Below are 24,792 nucleotides of genomic sequence, written 5' to 3'. Positions count from 1 at the left end.
GCCGGGCTCACCCTCGGGGCTGTTTCCCCCCCTGGGCTGACTGCGCCAGTGGCGGCCGCAAAGCCGAGGCTCACCTGGGAGGGGAGGGGCCAGGAGCTGATTGGACAGCAGCTGCAGATGCTCCAGCGTGATGTCCCGGATGGCAGGGATGTGGAAGAGGCGGGTGAACAAGTGTGGCAGCTTGGGGGCGAAGATGTTGAGCAGGGCCATGCGGCAGTACAGCCTGGCCAGTGCGGCCTCGCACCGGAGCAGCTCTCTGTGGGGGAAGCAGGGAGAGGCGCTGAGTGCCGGTGCCCCGGCCCCTGCACGCGCTGGGCCACAGGCCTCTCCTCTGGCCCTGTGTTCTGTAGGCCAGGTCAGTCCCTGGGGTCTTAAATAAAAAGCCACGTTAAAGTACGTTTGGATTTTCTCTACTCAGAAATCACCGCAGAAAAGGCAATGAAGATATAGGTCCCCACAGAAACTTATGTCCACATCAGCATTATTCTTAGCAGCCAAAACGTGGAAACAACCCCACTGTCCATCAGGTGAGGGATGGTAAGTCCACACAGTGGAATACTGCTCAGCAGTAAGTGGGATGCACTACTCCGTGCTTCGACGTGGATGAACCTTGAAGACGTTCTGCCAAGAAGAAAAAAGGGCAGACACAAACGGCTGCGTATTATGTGATTCCGTTTCTACAGATTGTCCAGAATCAAGCAAATCCACTGAAAAGGAACAGAGCTGAGCTAGAGGAGAGCATGTGTACAGGCCTCCTTCCTAGGGTTATGAGAAGATTCTAAGATCGATGGCGGCGGTGGCCGCACACCTCTGTCTCTATACTAAATACCACTGCCTCGTATACTTTAAAATTTTTTTTTTTTCAACGTTTTTAATTTATTTTTGGGACAGAGAGAGACAGAGCATGAACAGGGGAGGGGCAGAGAGAGAGGGAGACACAGAATCGGAAACAGGCTCCAGGCTCCGAGCCATCAGCCCAGAGCCCGACGCGGGGCTCGAACTCACGGACCGCGAGATCGTGACCTGGCTGAAGTCGGACGCTTAACCGACTGCGCCACCCAGGCGCCCCAGGAAGTGTCGGTTTAAAACCCACTTGGAGGCATCAGGGCTCATTCTGTGTCGCCTGCTGAGCTGAACTAAATTTAACACTGGTCTGTCCTAACTCCGATTTGGGCACAACGGCAATTAATGAAGCCACGTAATACCTGATGAGTTTGCACGGCTACGAAGATAAACAAGAAGCAGCCAAGATGTGGCATCTGGGTGGTTTCTTTCTCATCCCCACCAGTCTGTAATCAATTCGTGCCAGAGTTTGCCACCGACCACTTCCGCCCGTTTCCACCCTCCTTGCAAGGAGGGTATGTACTCGCACCCCTCAGAAGGGTCAGGGCAGCAAAACAGAGGCGGTCTGAGCAAGCAAGCTCCAAGTCCTTACTGACTCCCCAACAGCTTTCTCCTCAGATTTCAGAGGCTGCAGTCGGAATGAGATTTTTCTGGGTCGGCCCGGCGGCCCCTGCTTTGACCCTGCAGACGGTTAACGTCTCTGAAGCCACCGCTGAGTCCTCTACCGCTGGTTTTCTAAGTTCTCTCCCTCAAACCCACGCGAGTACTTCACACAGCATACCTGTGATGACAATCCATGCTGGGACCAGAAAGCCAGTCACTTTATTTTTTAACATTTATTTATTTCTGAGAGAGAGAGAGACAGAGACAGAGACAGAGCATGAGCGGGGGAAGGGGGGCAGAGAGAGAGAGAGGGAGACACAGAACCCGAAGCGGGCTCCAGGCTTGGAGCTGTCAGCACAGAGCCTGATGTGGAGCTCGAACCCATGAACTGTGAGATCGTGACCTGAGCCAAAGTCGGAAGCTTAACCCACTGAGCCACTCAGGCGCCCCCTTCAGTCACTTTACTGATCGAACGAACCCATACAGCATGGTTCTTATTTCCCCCAATACCAAGATCACAGCCGTAATACTGAGAATAAACATCCTACATCTGTAGCCTGCCTGCAACTCTACAAAGCACTGTGCCTTTTCACTCAGCTGCTAGTCAAAGGTCATTAACTTACATCTTAATTACATCTATCAGAGACATTTGCTAAAAATACAACTGATTAAATAAAGCTTTAAAAGCTTTTAATAGCATCATACTGATACTCAAGCATATGTTTTGGGCTCCTTTTCAATAGATATTTTGAGTTTACAACGTGAGCCAGGGCCCACATTCGGCACCGGGGGCTCTAGCAAAGAATCAGTCTCTGCTGTTAAGAACCCCACGTTCTAGGAGGAGGAGACAACCCAGGAAATGAATTTTAAAAACAAGCAAAAACCTCAGGTCCTGGAAGAGAAGTGAAAGGCGGTGCTATGACGACACGTGGCTCCGCGCTTGCTTTAGATGGTAAAGCGAACTCTCTCGGCAAGGGGGACGTACTGAGATCTGAATGACAAGAATGAGACAGCCGTGCAAAGTTCTGCGCAAAGCACCCCAGGCCAAGTGAAAAGCAGACACGAGGCGCTGCCGAGGACGCAAGCGGGTGTGTAGGAGGCACGGGAAGGCCAGCAGCGCTGACGCAAAGTACGCGGAGAGCGGAGGCTCTGAGGCCCCGGAGGGGTTCGTGAGGCAGGTTAGTAGCGAATTCTCCTCCAAGGGAGGTGGACAGGCACGGAAGGTCTGAACTAGAGGAGAGAGACGAATGGTCTTTGGGTTTTAACCCACACAGCGCGGGCACATGTTTCCTTGGAGATCTCTGCCCGGTGTGAGGCACAAAGCAGGCACTCAGGAACGAACACCGAGAAATAAGCTGGCGGTTCGCACGGTGTCTGGACTGGCCTTACTCTTTACAGCTTTCCCACACGCTCGCCATCTCCGCCCGCCCCTCAAGTGCCCGTGGCACAGGCTGGGTGACACGGGATCCCACGTTTCTTCCCAACTCCTGCACTTTTGCCGTTATTTTATAGCTTCCCTCTCTCAGCTTTGAAGGAAACCTTGTCAACAATGAATGAATGGTACATGTGGTAAAACACAGTAAGCGAATTTCTGTGATCCCCTGGAAAGAAGGGCTCAGTTTTACCTGTGAATTTGAAGGTTGGTATTGTCCAGCGTGACCAGCCCGTTGGTGGCGGTCCTTCGGTAGCCCGCCGGGGGCCTTTCCAGCATGTCAATGGGATACCAGTACCGGACCAGCACACCTTCACTTCGGAGGTAAGTTTCTACCTGCACCAATTCGTTTACCTACAATAGTTAAAGGAAATGTCTATTGGACTCTTTGGACACTGACCTTTCCCCTCCAAGTTTTAAAATACACGTACGTGTATTATATATAAAACCAAAGTTTGGGGGTGCCTGGGTGGCTTGGCCGGTTAAGCGTCCAACTTCGGCTCAGGTCGTGATCTTGCGGTTTGTGAGTTCGAGCCCTGCGTCGGGCTCTGTGCTGACAGCTCAGAGCCTGGAGCCTGCTTGGGATTTTGTGTCTCCCTCTCTCTCTGCCCCTCTCCTGCTTGCACTCTGTCTCTCTCAATAAAATAAACATTGAAAAAAAATTGAGCCTAGAAATTCAAAGATATATGGTTAGTACTGACTGATAGTGTGTTTAGGTTTTTCATACCAGTTTTAAAATTTTAACTGGAATGTATTCATGAGTTAGAAATGAATTTAGATCATTTTTTTTTTTTTTAGTTTATTTATTTTGAAAGAGAATTCCAAGAAGGCTTCACATTATCAGTGCAGAGCCCAATGTGGGACGCGAACCCACAAACCATGAGATCATGACCTAAACCGAAATCAAGACTCGGACCCTTAACTGACTGAGCCGCCCCAGCACCCCTTTAGCTTTTACTTTTTAAGTAATCTCTATACCCAATGTGGGGCTCGAACTTACAACCCCAAGATGAAGAGCTACAGCTCCACCAACTGAGGCAGCCAGGCGCCCCAGGAGATAGAGATTCAAACACAACAGTGCTATAGTTCAGTAATAATTCAGTACATATTATTTTACGTTCATTGTTCTTAGGTTAGTGATTTTGCAAAAGCAGGGAATCTGATTACTTTTTATTTTCCTGCAATAAAAGAGCTAACTCACGCATATACATTTTGGATTCAAATACAAACATTTTTATTTAGGATTACTGAAACAAAAAGAAACTACTGGAGAAATAATAATTATTTTTTTTATTTAAAAAAATTTTTTAATGCTTATTTATTATTGAGAGACAGAGAGAGACAGAGTGTGAGCAGGGGAGGGGCAGAGAGAGAGGGAGACCCAGAATCCAAAGCAGGCTCCAGGCTCTGAGCTGTCAGCACAGAGCCGGACATGGGGCTTGAACTCACGCACTGTGAGATCATGACCTGAGCCGAAGTCAGACGCTCAACCGACTGAGCCACCCAGGCGCCCCCATAACAATTATTATTTTAAGGAAATTTCTATTTTTCTAAATTTTTACTTGTACACATTTCCAGTTGCTAAAAGCCAGTGTCAGTTATGTACCTTCTGATAACTAGGATCAGAAATGTGTATCAGAAGGCAGTGGGACATTAACAGTATCACCAGTGGAATTTCCTACCTTTTTTAAACGTTTATCTTTGAGAGAGAGAGAGAGAGAGCGAGAGAGAGCGAGAGAGAGCGAGAGAGAGCGAGAGAGAGCGAGAGAGAGCGAGAGAGAGCGAGAGAGAGCGAGAGAGAGCGAGAGAGAGCGAGCACAGGCAGGAGAGGGGCAGAGAGGGAGAGAGCCAGTGTGAGCAGGGAAGGGGCAGAGAGAAAGGGAGACACAGAATCCAAAGCAGGCTCCAGGCTCTGAGCTGTCAGCACAGAGTCTGATGCGGGGCTCCAACTCCTGAGCCATGAAATCATGACCTGAGCCAAAGTCAGATGCTTAACTGCCTGAGCCACCCAGGCACCCCTGGAGATTTCTGAAGTTCACCCTAGTAAACCACCAGTCAGATAGCCTCTCTTAAAAATTTAATGATTCAAAATTAAGTTGAAGTACAATGGAGTCAGTAAAAGATGTAAAATTTTCCATTTCAAAGCATTAGTGGTACCTAACATTACCAGTGTCTGTATGTGTATCTCTATCTAGATAGATTCTAGTTTATGTTCATAAAGACAGATCCTTTTTTTTTTTTTTTTTTTTTTTTCACAGCCTCTTAGGCTTAAACTACCGGCATTCATCAGTTTTCTTGCATGGGAAACTTCTCCAGTGTCAGCACGTGCATGCAACCTCAGAAACAGGGTCATCGCTTTCACACAGGACCTCGTTTTCCAAAGAAAGCTTTGGCTTTGCCCTCATGCATCTTCTGTTCCTTCTTCCCCACCCGCGTCCCCCCACCCCCGCCCCATGGATTTAATAGATCCATGTTATGTATCGGGAAGCTGAGGCTGAGAGGACCAGTGAGATGACGTGATCAGAATCATAAAACTATTTCTTTGACTTGTGTCTGTAACAGTCACGACAATGACAGATCACCCATTCATCAAGGACAACGGGAGAGTTTTCCCTTGGAACTTGGGCAGGTACAATGTAGGGACGGTCTGAACACGGCTGACGGAAAATAATGGCGGAGGCAGTGTGGTCTGAAGGTGCTGACAGTGCTGAGTGTTAAGAGCTTATCATCTATCAGCTCTGATCCCCGGATCCGGGCCCTCGAGAAAACCTCGGGCAAACTGCCGGTGTGAGCACTCGGCCTGCTTTCTTCATCCCTAGTTGGGGAGTAATCCATCTACGTGACCGCTTTTTCAGGCACCTGGAGTCTGGACGCGAAAGTCTCCGTGTATTCGAAAGGCTGTTTTACTCACTGAATCAACATCTAACACGACTCCATGAAGCCCAAAGGTTTTCAGCATCCCTCGGATGGCGAACTTGGGCAGAGCGGTTCCCACAGTACTGCTGGCTACGTTGTTGCTGTCTGGAGAGCGGGTCACCACCGTGAGACCTGAGGAAGGCAGAGGAAGAAGTTTCTTCAGGAGCAAATAACGTTGTCATCTTGGGATCCTGTATTTTAGGGCCTAAGACAGCGCTACAGCATCCAACAATACCTCGGTTTAGTTGCAACTAAGAAAGGTACAAAGCTCGGTCTGAAAAATTACACAACTAAATGCTGTAAGAGCTCTCATAATAAAAAGCAAAGAAGCCGACCAAAAAATCGGCAAAGGATTTGAATAAACTTTTCTAAGGAAAAGTGAAAGATACGCATGGAAAGATTTTCCATTAGAATTAGGGAAACAGAAGTCAGAGCCACAATGAGGTACCACTCCACATCCACTAGGATGGCTGTAATTTAAAAAAAAAAAAAAACTGACAATAGTAAGTGTTGGCAAGATGTGAAGAGATTGGAACCCTTATACATTTCTGGTGGGAATGTAAAATGCTGCAATCACTTTGGAAAACCATCCAGAAGGTCCTCAAAAAGTTCAACTTATTCTATGACCCAGCAATCCCACTCCCACATATGTACCCAAGGAAAATGAAAACACAGGTCTGGAAAAAAAACCAAAAACCAAAAAAACAAAAAACCTGAACACCAAGGTTCACAGTAGCATTCATTACTCATAAAAGCCAAAAGTTAGAAACAACCCAGGTGTCCAACATTTGATGAACGATTTAAAAAAATGGGGTATTATCCATACAATGGAATATCATTTTGCCATAAAAAGGAATAAAGTACTAACACATGCTACAACATGGATGAATCTTGAACAACTGTGCTATATGAAAGAGGCCAGATACAAAAGACCACATGCTGTAGGACTCCATTTATAGGAAATGTCCAGAAGAGGTAAATCTAGAGAGACAGAAAGTAAATTAATGGGGCTCAGGGGAAGGAGATGTGGGAAATGGTGGAGGACAGGACTTCTTTCTGGAGGATGAAAATGTTGTGGGATTAGAGGTAATGGTTTGGTGGTTTTACAACTTTGTGAGTATATTAAAAACTGAGTACTGTAGAAGGGTGAGCTTTATGGTATGTGAATTATACCTAAAAAAGAGAAAGAAAGAAAAGCAAATATACACTTCTGCCCCTGTCCCTGATACTCTGATATTTTTATGAAGGGCTAATAATGAGTGGTTTCAATTTTTGTCTGTGCTTTTCTGGATTTTCATTTCCTCAAAATCTGCAACAGATGTTTAATCAAAGGAACAAACACATTCTGTTAAAATTCTAAAAAGCACAGGGGCAACCACACATTCCTGGTTAATTAGCTCAGCAGCCATGATCTAACCAGGCCTACCTGGAACCCTCCACCCACGCCCCATATCCCCCTCTGCATAAGTGTGCCATCTGACTGCACATGCCGGTGAGTTTGGGACATGTACAGGAGGCCAGCTGAGGCCGAGTGAAAACCCAACTTCTCATTCCACACACAGTTTCATAAGTTTCATAGATGAAGTAAGAGGGAAAGCAAAACCTTTTCGAACTTTATCAATCGTGAACTTGTTTGCTTCGTCTTTAATGTCTTCGATGGTGGGAAGATACAGGTCTCTTGGGATGCCACCATTCTCCTCGTACAGGAATTCGACCGTCTGCCGGGCAATGTCCACCATGCCTAAAAAATATTAACCACACTGGAAACTCTCCAAAGAGGACCCGGTCTTCAGATCAACCATGACACTGACTGATACCGAGAGAATCTCCCCAACGCCGTCTGTGGGGGTACACAGCCTTTTGAGGAAGGTGACTGTGCAGGGTCTAGCAAGTTTAAAACACTCACTGCCCTGCCTGTAGGAACCTCTCAAATCTCTCCCACAGAAACACAAGCACGAGTGTGTAAAGATACAAGAACACCTCCTGCTGCACTGCTGGGAAATCCCAAAGTAGGAATAACAAGATCATTTATCAATACAGAGCGGTTAAAAGTGATCGGACACAAAGGGCATGGCTGCACGATGACCTAAGAACTAAGTACAGGACAAACGGACAGTAAGAAGGAAGTGAGGAAAAGGTTTCTTTCTTACTTTATTCATTTTTGTACTGTGTGTGATTTTTACTACAGCAAACACGTGTTGCTTACGGAAGAGTTACATCAGCTTCTACTCAGTACCGGAGGTCGCCCTGCTCTTCCTTCCCAGAGGGAGAACACATCATTATGTTCAGCACAAACAGCCACTATTAATTAATACACCCAGCCCACAAGTCTCCAAAGCCCTGGTGAGATGGCACCGCGGGGAGCACAGAGAGGCGGGTACAGTGTCTCCGTCTGCTGTTGCCGCCGTAGCTCGCACGCGACTCAGGAAGTGTGGGTACAGACACGGGTGTGGACACATCTGCCTTCGCACAAGGCTTATTTCCATCACACTCGCCTCCTACTCCTTTATTTGCCAGCCTTGATGTAGGGAAAAGGCACAGCAATTTTCTGAGCACAGTTGAGGAGGCTGCAATTAGAGAAGGATGCTGAGAAAGAATTGTCAGAAGAAGCCAGAAATGTGGCCTGATACTGGAAGACTGTGGAAAAATAATCTTGGCAACATTTTCCAAAGGGAAGGGGGAGAGAAGAAAAGAAATCCTCTGCTATCTACTAAGCAGGAGTCCGGGAACACGGGGAGAATGCCGAGCTCAATCACGCTCGGTGCGGGGGTCGTTTCACTAACCTTCCTTGGGGACCTGACAACAGGAGGCTGATGCACCGCACAGAGGTGGTCCTTCGGGGACCACGAGCCACCCGCACCCCTCCTTTTCACTTCTGCCACTGCTACATTGAAGGAGGGTATGTTCAAAAGGTAAATCTTTTATGTTTGGATTAATATAGTTCATACGACTAGTCATGGCCACACGGATGGAACCCGAGAGAACACCTTGGCTCAGGAGCCAGAGGTACTTCTGGGGGAGCCATCAGTCTGCCTCTGGTCCAGAGGCCGCCTTTGGATGATCACATTTTCTGCTGTGCTGTCTATACTTCCCCCTAACCGAACTGGGAGCGGAGGAGGAGGAGGCACACTCGGCCACAGACACCAAGGATGACTCCAGCACCAAAGGGCGAAAGAAAAGGTACCCAAGTTGAAGCAGAACCTCGTCAAAATAAAGGCACAGCAACCAATGATCATACATAAGAGCTTTCCATTTGCATACTGTGAATTCTTTCCCCCTTTCTTACTCTCCCAACAGCAGGAAGTACCAGCCCCCCACCCCCGCCAAACGGCGCTTCACGTCTTTCACGGTAAGCCTGCTGGTGGCGAGTTAGCTCCAGATCTCCGCTTAAACACCAGGTAGAGAAGCCACGCTGCAGCAGGCTGCCCTACCTACACATGCTGGGGCCTCCTGATCTACCGCCCAGCCCTGACCGCATGTCGTCTGCTGCTGCCCCCTGGGATATACGCGGTGAGAGAGGGGACCCTCTCCGTCTTGTTCCCAGAGGCTCTCTTGATTCCCCAAGCCAGGGGCCCGATGCCTGGGAGTCGCTTGCTGAATGTTGGGATGGGTAAGTGATGAATTAATGGCCGAATAAAAGCCACTAGAATAGAGCCCTCCCACCTCTGAATGGCTGTACACATGCTTCAAGGTGGGCAGCGACGAAATCTGGCATCGAGCTGTCTGAGCAGAAGATCTGTTCTGCACTCTGGCAGAACACAAAAGGGCATTTCGCTCAGATGTTGAGAATGAATGGGGAAGAAAAACTCTCTTCTTATCTCGGGGATCTACTACATCGCATTACGTGGCTCCTTTGCTTACCACCTCCCAATAGCTTCTGTCTCACACAGAATAAAATCCACAGTCCTCATGCACCCAACGCTTGTCCCTGCCCCTCCCTTGTGCTCTCCTCTTCGGCCACACCTGCTGCCTGGCCTTTTTGCTGGTCCCCCAATCACCCAAGCTCACCCCCACTGAGCATCTTTCCTAATGTTGCTCCCTCTGCCTGAAACTCTTGACAGAAGAGGAGAATACTATCTGCCCTGGAATTGGGTCGGCAGCAATCCCACCAGGTCACAGGAGGTATGGCTAAGGTTATGTTTAAACAAGATCTTAGCTTTGGGGATAGAAAGCATTAAGGAAATAAGTAAATAAAAACAAAGCCACAGCTGTACACATAACTGATTAGTCCTGGTGCCAATATGGGAAAAAAGAAATCACTGGAAATCTGGGACTCAGCATATAAACTGGCCAAAAAATAAAGGTCTTGGTTGGGGTGGGGGGGGGGGGGGGGTATCTTTATTGGGTCCTAGTCTCAGAACAAGTTGAAAAAGGAGCAAAGCTGCTCACATAGGACAAAAATGAAACTTCTTACATTCCCCCCCCCCCCCCCCCCCCCGGCCCCCCCCGTTGGGGGAAAAAAGCAGGTATTTCACAAGACGAGGAAAACTGAAGAGAAATTAGCTACCTGTACTCAAGACTCACTGTCTGGGGTCAAGCTCTGCATTATTCTTTGCTGGATGAACTGTGCCAGCGGGAGAAAAATGCCCATTGCCACCATCACGGTGGCATCTGGAACCATATGAACCGAATGCTTCCTATGTTCTGGACGTGGCTTTTGGAGGAGCTTTATCTGTATAAGGCAGTTAAGTCTCATACACAGATGAGGTGGTTACCATCACTGGTTCCCTTTCAAAGGTGAGGAAAGCTCAGAAAGGTGAAGTAGCTTTGCTAAGGTCGTAGGGACAGTAAATGGCATGGCTACGCCTGGGGAGCCCACATCACTTGGCCATCAACTTCCCGGTATGACCATTTCACTTCCATTTCAGCGGCCTATCGACACCCCCACGTACAGAGTTACGTGGACAAGCAAAGAAAAGCCTGGCAAGGAAAGCCGGCGACCGCAGAGTTCAGTAAAGGCACGGGTAGAGGACTCGGTTAGGTCTGGCCTGACTTCAGGCGAGCCCCCCTTTCCTGATTTACATCTACTTTCATCTAAGCACGTCTCTTCAAGTCACGAAGTGGCTCCCGAGGAAAGCGTAAAGCACCAGACCTAGTTGCAAGGCACCCTTTATCTGGTCCAGGCCCGACTTCCGCTCCGCCTCATTGCGGAAGCGTCTTCGGATAGTAGGAAACACCTTGGTCTCCCAGGCTTTCACCAGCAGGGCGTAGTGGTCCTCCTGGAAGGAGAAGGCAAACGCATCAACAGAAGAGGAGTAGCTCGGGTGGGCGCCAGCCCCCTCCCGGACGCACAGCTCTCACCCAACTCTGAGGCCAGTCGCAGAAACACCCCCTCAGATGCCAGGGGAGAAAACAGCCGGACTGCATGCAGCAAGCCCTTCCCTTCCCTCTAAAGCCTAATGAGCACCATGCGATCCCCGACCTCACTGCGGCATCAAGGTACCTCATTTCTCCCACACCCAGAGGAGTACTGGGCAAACGAGCCCAAAAGGCTTCGCTACCGATACATGGTTTGCAAGGTGAATGCTCCAGAGCCACTGCTCAAACACAGGGACGCAGCGGGAAGTGTAACCGCTCCGGCCTTGTACCCTCACATCAAAATCGTTCCCGGCGGGCCTGTCCTGGTCAAGGGCCACGGGCCTCGCACCTGTGGGACGTCGTCATCGTCCTCATCATCACTTTCGTCATCCGCAATGGGAGGCGGGTGGGGGTCTGGGCCAGAGGTGATGAAATTCTCATAGCTGAGTTCTACTTTATAATGACAGGAAGTGTCACTATCGTATTCTGTAACAGAGCACGGTGACAGTGAATTCTGAGGAAGAGCAGGCTGGAAAAATCACGAACTTCTGCCCCTCAGACAAACCACAGTATCTTCATTTGCATGAAGGACTCGCAGCACTAGGGAGGGATTTCGAAACACAAAGCCAAGGAATAACAAATCATGTACCGTTATCCTGAATCCTAAGATCGTTTTTATGGGTATAATTCATTCAATTCGGAGAAGAATTTGGAAAGTTCTTCGTCATGAGAAAGAAGTAAATAGTCTTAAAGCAGTTTGCAAACCCGTATCCCAAGGGCCAGATACAGTCTGCAGATACCGTTAGTTCAGGAAGCTCGGTTTTATTTGATTATGAAGTTTTTCAAATAATCAGGAAAGTTTTTTAGTGTACATCTAATACCCACCACATAGATTCCACAATTAGTGTTTTATTAGTCTTTGATGGCCTCAGTTTTAAAACAAAAGATAAAAGATTTCAAATAAAATTCTGAGGTTTTTTAATGTTTATTTTTGAGAGAGAGAAAGAGGAAAGAGAGGAGGAGGGGCAGAGAGAGGGGGGGACAAAGGATCGAAAGTGGGCTTGTACTGACAGCAGAGAGCCAGATGCGGGGATCGAACTCAAACTGTGAGATCATGACCTGAGTCAAAGTCAGACAACTAACCGAGCCACCCAGGCACCCCTAAAATTCTAGGGTTTTTAGCTGTCTTACAAAAAGTGGACAATCTTTCAGGCTTGCGTTTCCAGGTGGCAATATTCTGCCAGCACTGAGTCATGGCAGGCTTCCCGTATGTGGGAATGTGCTTTCTAGTCTCCCATGCTGCTCCTGCTCCCCATTTTATATCACTGGGCCCATCGCCCCATATCCGACGGGCACCAGAGCTTGCCCAAGTGAGAATTTATGAATTAGCAGCATCTGTACTCCCAGGAAGCAGTGGGGCCCTGGGAGGAGACGGCTTACGTTGCTGAGCAGTGGCCACAGCAGCAATGCGGCACGGCGGCCCGTGAGTGCCGGGGTCTGACGCAATACTGGTGCCAGCGTCGTTGTCACTGTCAGATGCCATGGCAAAGGGCAGGGCCTCAAAGTTCGCGCTGATCTCTTCTGCCAGATCGGTGCACAGGTCTGCGGCGTTGCGGTGGGCCTGCCCTTCCGCGTAGGCGAATGGGCGGGAGCCAAAGTTAGCGCGAGTCTTGGTGTTCTGGGAAGGAGGTCAAATAAAGGATTTGAAAGGAGCTAGGGTTGTTGATTTATTTTATGCATTTAACACTCCAAGGTGAAGGTCATCAGAAGAATGGCCCTGGCTCTGGGAGAGCATGTGGGGCGAGGCAGAGGGGCCGGCGTGACCACGTGCACTGGAGCGGAAACCAAGCTCTGCCCAGGCTGGTGCGCCCGCCCTCCCACACCTCACTCTCCCGCTCGTTGCTACTCAGACAGCGACCTTTCCTGTTCCCAGCACTGTTCCCTTCCGTCCGATGCCACCGCACAAGCTGCTCCCTTCACTGGGGACATTGTTTCCCTCCAACTTTGCCAAGTTAAGACCAGTTAATAGCCTACACCTGGCTCAGGCATTGCTTCTTCAGGGTCACATTTGCTCCCTAAGTCTACGATCTGCAATCGTACTGTGATGGTTAATTGAATTGTCAGCTTGACTGGCCGCGGGGTGCCAGACTCAACATTATTATGGGGGGTGTCTGGGAGGGTGCCTCTGGATGAGATCAGCAACTGAATGGTGGATTCCGTCAAGGAGATTGCCCTCCCCGGCGTGATGGAGCACGGCCCAAATTACTAAGGAGAACTTGTTTTCCTTCCCAGTAAGATAACCTGCCTTCTTCTGAATGTGAACCACAGGCCACATCCCACCAGAGACGTCTTCGAGATACGGGGACAGGCGCTGCCCGCAGTATGTGAAGTACACCCGGCCCTTGGCTGGCTGCCCCGGAGGAGGTGGCGTCCCCTCGGTTCTCTCCCAGCCAATTCCTGCCACGTCACCTATGGCAGAGAACAGGAAGGAAACATCTTGTTTTCCCTTTTACTGATTATAAATAAAGGGTGATCAGGCCACATTATCTTGGACTAGCTTTGTTTATGCCATTAGTTACAACTGAAAAAGGCACGGAGTTACATATTGTACTTACTATAAAGTAACACAACAGAAATAATTTTAAAAGGAAAAATCAAAACTATCAGAAGAAAATAACTGGTGTCTACATCAATTCCCACAATTACATATTAAATTTAGCCTTTATTTTCCTGGTAGCCAAGACAAAAAGGGAAAGCATTTGGTACGATTTTTTTTTTTTTTTTTTAACAGAGGAATGTAAGTTTTCTTCTACTGACACATAGAGAATTACTTAAGGCATAAAGTGAATTTGCGAAAGATTTAGATATGGTCTTAAAAATATAAACAGACGCTTAACCTACTGAGCCACCCAGGCACCCAGTTGAGATTCTGTTGTAAAAAAGTGAATTCTCGATTCCCACCCAGACATATTTCTCTGAGAAGGTAGCATGTTTACATGAGGTCCAAGTCCAAAAGTTCTCAACAACTAAAATGGGACCCAACAAAACAAATGAAAGTGACAAATAAAAATCCTGACTATCTATGGCTCCCATGTTCTCCCCAAACCCTCCTTTGTGTTTAAAACACTTAAATACTCAGTTGAAATGTCAGAGGTCTGCTCCAGAAAGAGACAAATAACTGCCCGGAAGTTATCTCCAAGTCGTAACTTGACCATACCCGAAAATGCTACGCCCCCTGGAAGGTGCAACTTAACAACCAGCTCCCCAAGTTAAGTGATGGCAAAATTACCCCCAGTCAGCTATACGAGGTTATCTGGTGGATGGAGTGACTTACTCTTCCCCATCTGAGCAGCCCAGACCATCGACCACGTACAGTGATTTCGGCTTCATTGATACTAAGATGCATTGTCCGAAACCATGTAGCCAACACATCTGGGGCTTCTTTTTTCCAAGTGTTTGTTTATTTTGAGTGAGTGAGAGAGAGAGAGAGAGAGAGAGAGAGAGAGAGAGAGAGCGCGCGCGCGCACAAGCAGGGGAAGGGCAGAGAGAGATGGAGACACAGAATCTGAAGCAGGCTCCAACCCATGAACCGTGGGATCATGACTTGAGCCAGAGTCAGACGCTTAACTGACTGGGCCACCTTGATGCCCCTGTTTGGGGGGCTCCTAACGGCAAGAGGACAGTGCCTACATTTTGTTCCTCTGCTGGATCAGGCAGGATTGATCCCAATTCATCCACACAGAGCAAGTGACTTATATGGTGGCTAAAAAGAAGAGGAAAATCTTTTTTTTTTTTTAATTGAATCGACTACGTAACCGAAACATCCGGGCAGGTTTGCCGAAGCGGGACCTGACGTTAGGCTCCCGAGAACAAAGTCTACGCACGTTATCTACCGATAGTGCCTTTTCCAAGTGCCTCGGGGCTAGTGGTAGAGCTCCCTCCTTTTTTTTTTTTAGCCTATTTATCTGCACATCAGTGAAAAGCTGCCAAGAGACCAAACTTCAAACAGAAGCAAAACCTCAGGTTGTGCCAACGATGGACAGATGGACACGAATGAAAAGTGGATGTGACTCCTGCCTCAGCAGGTGGAGGCTCCTCAATGAAAACGGCCTCACGAAATGAGCGGTTGGGCACACGCTAGCAGACAGCAATGACAAGTACTTGGCTTTCACTAACCAACTGCCCACTTCCAGTTGCTACATTAATTTACTTTCAACCTATTTGGACAAAACCAGGGAATAGCAGAAATACGCAGTGTAAAAAAAGAAAACAAAAGGCTCCTGCTTCACTCACCAGGAGAGAGAGTCACATCCAAGCGCACGCTCTTCCACTGCAATAAACTGGAGCCATTGTAGTGCACCGCTCGGCCGTTGCTATGAAAGACAGCGAAGGAAAGTCAAAGACAAGGCTCCCCGGCCAACACAGAGGCGGCTGAGTCACAAACGGGCCCAGGGGCTTCGGTGGCATCAGAGTAATTCGAAGAGAACTCCTAAGAGCTGTTCTCTTTCCCTCAATTTGAATATACTTCCAACTGGTATTTTATACACTTTTGGAGATTGAGATTACAAGGATATCATTTCAGTATTAAACACCCACACCCACTACTTTTTTTTTTTTTTTTTTTAAATAACAGCTATAGTAGCCACTTACTTATGGAAAAGACAAGTCCCCACTGGATTGGTCCAAGCCCCATCTCGTTTCTCTGCTTCTGTGGCAAAGCCAAAGGAAACTATTGGTCCCGTGTCGTCATCAGTATCTCCATAGGAAACAATTTCAATTTCCCAGTAAAAAGATGGGGCCTGAGGAAACACCAGAAGCGGGCAGGCAATCAGAGGGCTCAACTTGCGTTCCTGGAACTTGCTTTTTCTTTCAAATATGAAGGGAAGAGGCGAGAGACCGTGAGACTTCTCACCTGCACTGGCAGTGGTGAGGTGGCATAGATAAATGTGCCCCGGGGCAGACCGCCCCCAGCGCTGGGGTCAGCCAGGAAGGTGACAGAAGTCAGGCGTGACGAGAACATGCAGGCTCGGACAGGCGGGAACACTCTCGAGGGGCTCCAAGTGATCTCTTTGGGCTGTGACGGGGGAAAGCGTCTCATTCAATACAACTGCAAACACAAATCTTTGTACCCCCTCAACGAAGAAAAGTTTTTACTTAGTGGCATTATAATATAGGTACATCTTTTAAGAACGTAGCTTGTTTTTCCAAAGGAAAACTTCTCTTTATTTAAAAAGAAAGGCAGTCTCCATTGCTATGCCCGGCGCTGTTCTCTAGAAACCATCACTCTTGCAGCTCTTTAACGGTTCACTCTGAAACTTACCTCTCTTCTCCTTCTATGCTTAGAATGCCATTTTTAATTCCCTTCAGGATATCGCTTCTGTGATGAAAAATGAGGTTTTCATTCCTACATCTCTCCTTCTCCTTCCACAGACGCGTGCAGGCCCTCACCCCTGCCCTGTCTTCCTGCTTGTGCGATTACACACCAAGCTGCAGACCCATCAGTGGTCACAATTTTTATCCCTGTGATTTGCTATTCAGCTCAAAGCCAAGAAGTAATATTACATTTGCTTTTTTTGAAAAAACTGTCTTTTTCTTTCATAACTTTTAATAAATCTAGTCCTAAACTTCATGCTAATCTGTTGACAAAAGCACATTTTTTTAACCTGTGAGTTTTGTTTTTATCCTAAGGAAAGGGCTGAAAGATGCATACAGTGATTAGCTCCAGTGTCGTTCATCAAATCACTGTGGTGGAAACTAGAGACAATGCAGGGCAACAAGAAAAGCCTGCGTGGGGAAACTGAGGCACAAGTGTATGCTGGACTATGGAGTTACTGAGGGAGAAAAGTTAGATGGTAAGACGGTATGCGCAGCACAGCCCCGTGGTCACGAAAAAGTACAGGGGACACATCCCGTGGCTATCGTGACAACGTTAACCAGATGTTGAGATTTCAGGGGACGCTTCGTCTTCTGTATGTTTCTAATTTTTTATTTTGAAATAATTTCAAATCTACAGAAAAATCACAACAGCAATTTTTGTACACTCTTACCTAGATGCACCGATTTTTCGAGATATAAGTCACGTAACATACAATTCACCTGCTTAAAGTGTACATACGATTCAGTGGTTTCTAGTCTACTGGAGTCGAGCAACCGTCACCGCCATCAACTTTTTAGTGTTTTTGTCCCCCTAAAGCCCCTAGCCACTGGCAGTCCCTCCTCGTACCCCTTCCCCCACAGCCCCTGGCATCACCCATCTGCTGTCTCTAGATCTGCCTGTTCTGGACACTTCATACACAGGACATCCCGTAGCACGTGGTCTTTTGTGGCTGGCTTCTTTGGCTTGGCATGATTTCAGGTTTCTTCCCATTGTGGCATGTGTTACTACTTCATTACGTTTCGAGGCTGAATAACATTCCATCGCATATACCCGATATGCATACACGATGAAGGCATCTTCGTTCATCAGGTGATAAACGTTTGGGTTGTTTCCACTTTGGGGCTATTACGAATAAGCTAAGTACATTCACAGAGGTATCAACTCTCAACACTTCACCACTTTTGCTTTTTAATCACCTCTCAGCCTCTCTCTACATACATATGCTTATTCCTCTGTAAGACAGACTATATAACTAAAGTTTTGAAAAAAGCTTTTCTTCTGTTATTGATACCTTAAGAAGTTATTTACAAATGGAGTTCTGCTCCTTTGCCACGATCTTTCAAGACTCAGGATGTCAAATCAATGTGCTCGGACATTCAAAGATGACAGCACGTCATCACGGAGTGCGTCCCTCCAAAGGGCTTTGTGAACGCTCGTTCTAAAGGTTACTAACGTGCCAGTCGGCATCCTTTAACGCGGTGCGCTGTGGCCGCGCACGGCACGGGGCTCACCTGTCTCCGGTCGGCCTGCAGTGGAGGCGGTGGGGGCCGAGCGCAGTCCCGGTAGAGCATCCGCAGCCGTTCACACTGTACCTCCACAACTGCCAGTCGCTCTCCTGGAGGGGAATCCACCGCATACGTGAAAATAAGTCCCACAGCCCCCGAGACAGTGCCAACCCTTCTGGAGCAGGGCTAAGGTGATACGCGGCTTCCGAGATCACTCAAAATTCTTACAGAAGAGCAAATATCCTGAGACAGCTTTGTCTACGACACACAGCTCAGCAGCACAGCAAGGTGGCCAAAGTGCACGTGCTCTGAAGTTGAGCTGCCTGGATCCAGAATCTGGCTTCATCACTCAGATATGTACCATCTCACTTCTGATAATGGGGGTTAACAATGGCACCTGTGCCTCACAAGGTCGTCACGAAGATGAAATGAAGTGACACAAGTGGAGCCTTTAGCCAAGTCCCCGGCACAGGGCGAACACGCAATAAATGGAAGTTCTATTCCCATTATTGAAATTATTTTTTTAAAAAAATCTAGTATCGGGGCACCTGGGTGGCTCAGTCGGTTAAGCGTCCGACTTCAGCTCAGGTCATGATCTCACGGTTTGTGGGTTCGAGGCCCGCGTCGGGCTCGGTGCTGACAGCTCAGAGCCTGGAGCCTGCGTCCGATTCTGTGTCTCCCTCTCTCTCTGCCCCTCCCCCACTTGTGCTCTCTCTCCCTCTGCCTATCAAAAATAAATAAAAATGTAAAAAAAATAAAAATAAAAAAATAATAAAAAATCTAGTATCTGAGGCACCCGGGTGGCTCAGGTGGTTAAGCATCCAATGTCAGCTCAGGTCACGAGCTCACGGTTCACAAGTTCAAGCCCTGCATCCGGCTCTGCACTGATGGTGCAGAGGCTGCTTGGGATTCCCTCGCTCTCCCTCCCCCACTAGCACTGTCTCTCAAAATCAATAAACTTAAAAAAAAAAAAATACAAACCTAATATCTATTTAACATCTATGGGCAAGGCACAGTGCTGATGCTGGAAAATACGAAGATACATGAACCAAAGCTCCCATTCTGGGAGGACAGAGGAGATGTGTGCATGCATTTACACATACAAGAACGAACATGGTCCAAGGCCACAGTATGTGATATGATCTAAGCACAAACACAGGCAGGGAGGAGAGGGTGATCACTTCATTCCAGGACCCAAGATGGCTTCATAAAGACAGCATTAAGTTCGGTCTTAGAAAAGACAGGGTTTCAATAAGCAGAGAAGGAAGGAAATTCCAGGTGGTCTGGCAATATGGGAAATGGTCTTGGAGAGTCAGGAGTCAGAGGTCTTAGGAGTACCTCGTTCGACACACAAAAATTAACGCGAAAATGGATCAAAGACCTGAAAAAACCTTACAGCTAAAACTGTAAAACTCTTAGAAGAAAATATTGGTGTAAATCTTCAACTTTGGATTAGGCCACGGCTTCTGAGATAGGACACCAAAAGCACAAGCAACAAAAGAAAAATGAGATAAAGTGGACTTCACTGAAATGAAAAACTTGTGTGTTTCAAAGGACACTACCGATGAAGTGAAAAGACAACCCACAGAATGGGAGAAAAGAATTATGTTATTATATCTGATCAGGAACTAACAGAGCTAAAATTGTAAAGAACTCTTACAACTTAGCAAAATGACAACCCAATTAAAATGGGCAAAGGATTCAAACAGACATTTCTCCAAAGAAGAAAAATGGCCAAAAGTACACAAAAAGATGTTCAACATCATCAGTCATTAGGAAAACGCAAATCAAAACCCCAGTGAGATATCACTTCACACCCACTAGGCAAACTCTAATCAAAAAGACAGGTAACACCAAAGTTGGTGAGGGTGTGGAGTAATTAGGACCCCCATACGATGCTGGTGGCAATGGAAAATGGCACAGCCACTGTGGAAAACAATTCCTCAAAATAGAAAGCAGTTCCTCCAAAGTTAAATGCAGGATTACTATATCACCCAGCAATTCCACCCCTATATAGGCCCAAGGGAACTAAAAACATACATCCACATAAATTCTCGTATATACGTATTTACAGCAGCATTATTCATAATAGCCAAAAAGTACAAACACAAGTATTCGTAAATTCATCAATGAGGTCTATGCATAATGGAATGGGATTCAGCCATAAAAAGTAATGAACCTCTGAGATCTGCTACAACATGGATGAACCCTGAAAACATTATGCTAAGTGAAGGAAACTGGACCAAAAAAGGACAAATATTGTACAATTCCACTGATGTGAAATACCCAGAAGATGTAAATCCATAGAGACAGAAGGTAGATTAGAGATTATCAGGAGCTGGGGGAGGGAAAAAGGGGAGTTACTGTTTCATTGGCAAAGAGTTTGTATGTGGGAGGATGAAAAAGTTCTGGAAATAGATAGTGATGAAGACACAGCTCTGTGAATACACTAACACTTCAAAATGGTAAATGGTATGGTATGTGACTTATACCTCATTAAAAAAAAAAAAAAAAAAAAAGGTCCTAGGAGAAATAAAAAGTAGTCCAGGGCACCTGAGTGGCTCAGTCAGTCAAGCGTCCAACTTTAGCTCAGGTCATGATCTCACTGTTCGTGAGTTTGAGTCCCACATCAGGCTCACTGCTGTCAGCATGTGAGCACAGAGCCCAGTTCCCATCCTCTGTCCCCGTACCCGCCCCCCCTTTCTGCCGCTCACCCCCTTGCGCTCTTCCCCCCTTAAAAAAAGTAGTCCAATGGAAGTAAAGCACAGAGGTTGTTTAGGATATTGGTGAGAAATTTATTGACTTATATCTCACAAACAGACACTTGGCACCTAATGCGACCCAATGATACGGATTAGAAGGCAACAGGAAAGAGGAGACAAAGACCAAACAGATTTAAAGTGGAGGAAGAAGCGAGGCCAGGCCATGGGGTGTGTGGCCCCTGTCCTTTCTTTACACCTGGAGTGGGACACATGTTCAGGTATGCTTCCCAGGGGACAAATCAAAGAGGAAACCATTCAGTTACAAGATTCATGAAGTCCGTTACATATGTATACTAGTCATAAAGAGCCCAGCTAACTTTGATAAACACTTTCTGATTATTATTGTTCAAATTAAAAATTTATTCCAAGGGGCGCCTGGGTGGCTCAGTCAGTTAAGCGTCCGACTTCGGCTCAGGTCATGATCTCGCGGTCCGTGAGTTCGAGCCCCGTGTCGGGCTCTGGGCTGATGGCTCGGAGCCTGGAGCCTGCTTCCCATTCTGTGTCTCCCTCTCTCTCTCTGCCCCTCCCCCGTTCATGCTCTGTCTCTCTCTGTCTCAAAAATAAATAAACATTAAAAAAAATTAAAAAAAAAATTTATTCCAAGAAAATTTATATACAAAATACCAGATGATCCAGGGAGTGACGTGGGCAACAATGTCCTTACAATAAAGCAATAACCAGTGTCGGGCAGATATTTCAAGGATGATGGCTAGAATCCTATCAGGTAAGGGAAAAGCAATTCTTAGGGGGAAGAATGGCAACTACCTGGCGGGGGTGAGGCACATCTACTATGAGATAGGCTTAACAGAAGAGGAGTTTTTACGCTATCTACTGTGAGAATAAAAAGTTTCTACACTTCATATTCAGGAAAGGCAAGACTGACTGTACTACAGCCAGAGTAACAAGTAACAGCCAGAACTGGCTGTGAACTCATTCCAATCTGTAAATGACAACTTCACAGTGGTAACTATGCTCAGGAAAGCCAGCCTCTCGGTGACAGCTCCATGCTCTTGAGGGCCACTCAAAGCAGGCCTTCAGGAAGCTAACTGTGACGTGGAAAGGCAAGATGCAAGCAGTAAAAGTTGGGAGAATAACACACATGTCTAAACACAAGAGAAAAAGCACCTGGCTTATGAAGCTGGTAATGGAAATGGGGAGGAAAGGGCTAAATCTCAGGAGCATTTCAAAGGAAGAATAGAACATGGCAACTGATTGGATATGGAAGGATAGGAAGGAGGGCTCTGTCACATTTGACTCCATATCTGAGCCTCAAAAATAGTCTGAGTATGACCTAAAACTGGGAAGTCAGAAAGGAGAGCTGACTCTAGAGGAAATAATGACTGGTTTTAAATGTGGGGTATTCATGAGGCTGGGGGTCCCTCTAAGAGAAAGAGCTGAGAGGCCTGGATAGCAAGGGAGGGAATGCCCACAAGCAGAAGCCACAAAATTGAAGGTGGGTCAGGCAAAGCTTAGAGCAGGTCGGGGGCCCCTCCCATCACGACTGCCCAGGCTCACCTTCAACTGATGATTCTGACTTTTGGGTGGAGCTTGGAAAGCATTTTAAACCTGCTTCCCAGGGATTCGTATGAGGTTTCAGAGTCTGAGGGGAACCTCTGGCTCAGGGAATGTGTAGATTTAACAAGGTAGGGAGAAGGAAACACACCTGAACCTGAAAAGTTCTGGCTTCTGCAAGAATAAAAGGTGGGAATTTAGGGCTTTCTATATGCTTTTTCTTCAGTATCAATATGTTTCCTATGCTATTTCAACCAAGGGATCCAGTTAACTTCACAGAAATATTTCTTCATGGGAAAAAGCTCTGTAGCATAGTGCTATCTGAGACCAAATGGAATTAGGTATTCTTTTCCTTGGATTAGAGAAGCTATAAAATTGAGATGGGGTAAGTCAACATGACAATGGCCAAATCTTCTGCTTCATTCCAGATGAAGTAAAATACTGGAAGAAATTCATTGAAAAAAATTTTTTTCATTTGAAAGATTCAGATAGTGTGTATAAATTTCACATGACATTTTCATACACAAAATAAAAAATCTTGATACGTTAAAAAATAAAAATTGAAGAATTCTTTCCCTTCTACCCACCGTCTTGAATCATTTATTAAACAGCATTTGTTGTAAGGACAGTCTAAGACTCTCTTGTGGGCTAGAAGAATCCACTGTAACCCAGATGTAATCTAAACTACAATCCAAAGTAACCCAGGTCCAGGGTAGGTTTGTTGACTATTCAAGGTTAAAGGACTGAGAAGCCAGCAAACTTTCATATGTACTTTAAACCTCAGAGCTCTTTCTGGTAACCTAATAAATGAATTATTAAGTACAATTATATTTGACATAAGACACCATTTTCGGATATAAATTGACGTGTATAAGCTCACAGTCGTCTCTTTTGTGGCAATAAGTACTTCCTACCTATTTCTATCCAACTCTTTGTGGCAACAGAGTTCTTTTCCATTAGGGAAAATGGGCTAGGTGGGTTATTGTTAAAACCATTTGAGACCACTGCTCCAAATTACGACAACTCTTAGCTTATACATTAAGTACCGAAGTTAATCTCACAGATCAAAACTCCCTTATTCTATAAAATGTATAAAAGGATACTCAGAGAGTCCTACAGAAAAGTGACTGATTTATTGAGCAAGTATATGCTTGCTAAAAAATCACTAATGTATGTCTTACGATGCAACCTAGGCTAAGAACATTAAAAAGCAGAGGCAGGGAACTAAGGCCCAACCACAAGTACAAAGCCAAGTTACCGGCAAACATTTGGTCACAAGCAATTTCCCCTGAGAAGCCTAGCAAATTCCTTTCCTTCTGTCCTTATTCTTATGCTCGGGGTCTCTCTGAGGTTTATTAACTGGCTCCACAGCACTATCCTTAAAAAAGGAGGAAAATTTGAAGAGTAAAACACATACAGAATAAAGAGAGCAGAGACCAACCCGCAGAAATTGGTGCCACGTGAAAAAAACCAAAAATGTAAGGACAGTAAAGAGATTAGGGAGTGTCTGAAAAAGCAACAGAGAAATGAGAAATAGTAAATAATACGGATAATAAAAATGACTCACACACATGAAGGATAAAACCAAAACCATTATGGAAGTTAAAGGTGCTCATTTATTAGTTACAGTTCATGAAAAGGCCAGCTCTAGAGCACTGGAGGATGCTAATCTAACTGGGAACAATTTCATGTGGAGTCCAATTATATCCTTGGGGACAAACCACACGTTTTCCCTTAAAAACACCCAGGCCAACTACCCATTTACAAGACCGGTGAAGACAAGAGGACACATTAAATGACACCACACAGATACAATCCACAGAACCCAGACCGTGGGAAACCCTTCAAAAAAATAAACTGCAAGGCAAAAAAGAACATGATGAGGGGAATCTAGATTTTGAAAGGAAATTCAAAGACACAGCAATGAAGTTACAATGTAAGAATTTTATGTGGATCCTGATGCAAACAAATACAGAAACAAGTATGACTTTACGAGAAAATTAGAAACTTGAGTGCTGACCAGATAATAATATTAAATAACTACTGTTAATTTTTCAGATGTGATAATGGTATTGTGGTTATTTTTTTAAGGGTCATTTTTTAGGGGTGCCTGGGTGGCTCAGTCGGTTAAGCGTCCAACTTCAGCTCAGGTCATGATCTCACAGTCCATGAGTTCGAGCCCCGCGTCGGGCTCTGTGCTGACACCTCAGAGCCTGGAGGCTGCTTCCGATTCTGTGTCTCCCTCTCTCTCTGCCCATCCCCAACTCATCCTTGCTCTCTCTCTCTCTCTCTCGCTCTCTCTCTCTCTCAAAAATAAACATGAAAAAAAAAAAAGTTGGTCTTTTTTAGAGACACATACTAAAATATTTAAAAGGATATCTAAAAATATAATCCAGGAGGGTATAGCATATATGAAACAGGACTATGAGTTGTAACTGCTGAACTTGAGGGTTCATTATACTAGTGTACCTATTTTTGTGTTTGTTTAAACTTTTCAACACACACACACACACACACACACACACACACACACACACACACACA

At 46.3% G+C, this 24,792-nt stretch overlaps 1 protein-coding gene across 4 annotated transcripts in view; it reads right to left on the bottom strand.

The window, feature by feature from the left end:
* Positions 1 to 24,792, bottom strand: part of HECTD4 (HECT domain E3 ubiquitin protein ligase 4) — a 189,221-nt gene that overhangs the window by 28,000 nt on the left and 136,429 nt on the right. For all 4 annotated transcript variants that reach the window (XM_049619914.1, XM_049619915.1, XM_049619916.1 and 1 more), the window contains 12 exons: positions 17,981 to 18,084; positions 16,005 to 16,166; positions 15,743 to 15,891; positions 15,386 to 15,465; positions 13,398 to 13,561; positions 12,533 to 12,770; positions 11,442 to 11,578; positions 10,887 to 11,013; positions 7,398 to 7,535; positions 5,790 to 5,926; positions 3,072 to 3,232; positions 75 to 256 (listed from right to left, as the gene is read on the bottom strand). In XM_049619914.1, the coding sequence (XP_049475871.1) occupies positions 75 to 256; positions 3,072 to 3,232; positions 5,790 to 5,926; positions 7,398 to 7,535; positions 10,887 to 11,013; positions 11,442 to 11,578; positions 12,533 to 12,770; positions 13,398 to 13,561; positions 15,386 to 15,465; positions 15,743 to 15,891; positions 16,005 to 16,166; positions 17,981 to 18,084 (1,779 nt within the window). The remainder of the gene's footprint in view (positions 1 to 74; positions 257 to 3,071; positions 3,233 to 5,789; positions 5,927 to 7,397; positions 7,536 to 10,886; positions 11,014 to 11,441; positions 11,579 to 12,532; positions 12,771 to 13,397; positions 13,562 to 15,385; positions 15,466 to 15,742; positions 15,892 to 16,004; positions 16,167 to 17,980; positions 18,085 to 24,792) is intronic.

This window comes from Panthera uncia (genome assembly GCF_023721935.1).
Source record: "Panthera uncia isolate 11264 chromosome D3 unlocalized genomic scaffold, Puncia_PCG_1.0 HiC_scaffold_8, whole genome shotgun sequence".
Taxonomy (NCBI): domain Eukaryota; kingdom Metazoa; phylum Chordata; class Mammalia; order Carnivora; family Felidae; genus Panthera; species Panthera uncia.
This window is presented reverse-complemented; position numbering and strand designations above follow the sequence as displayed.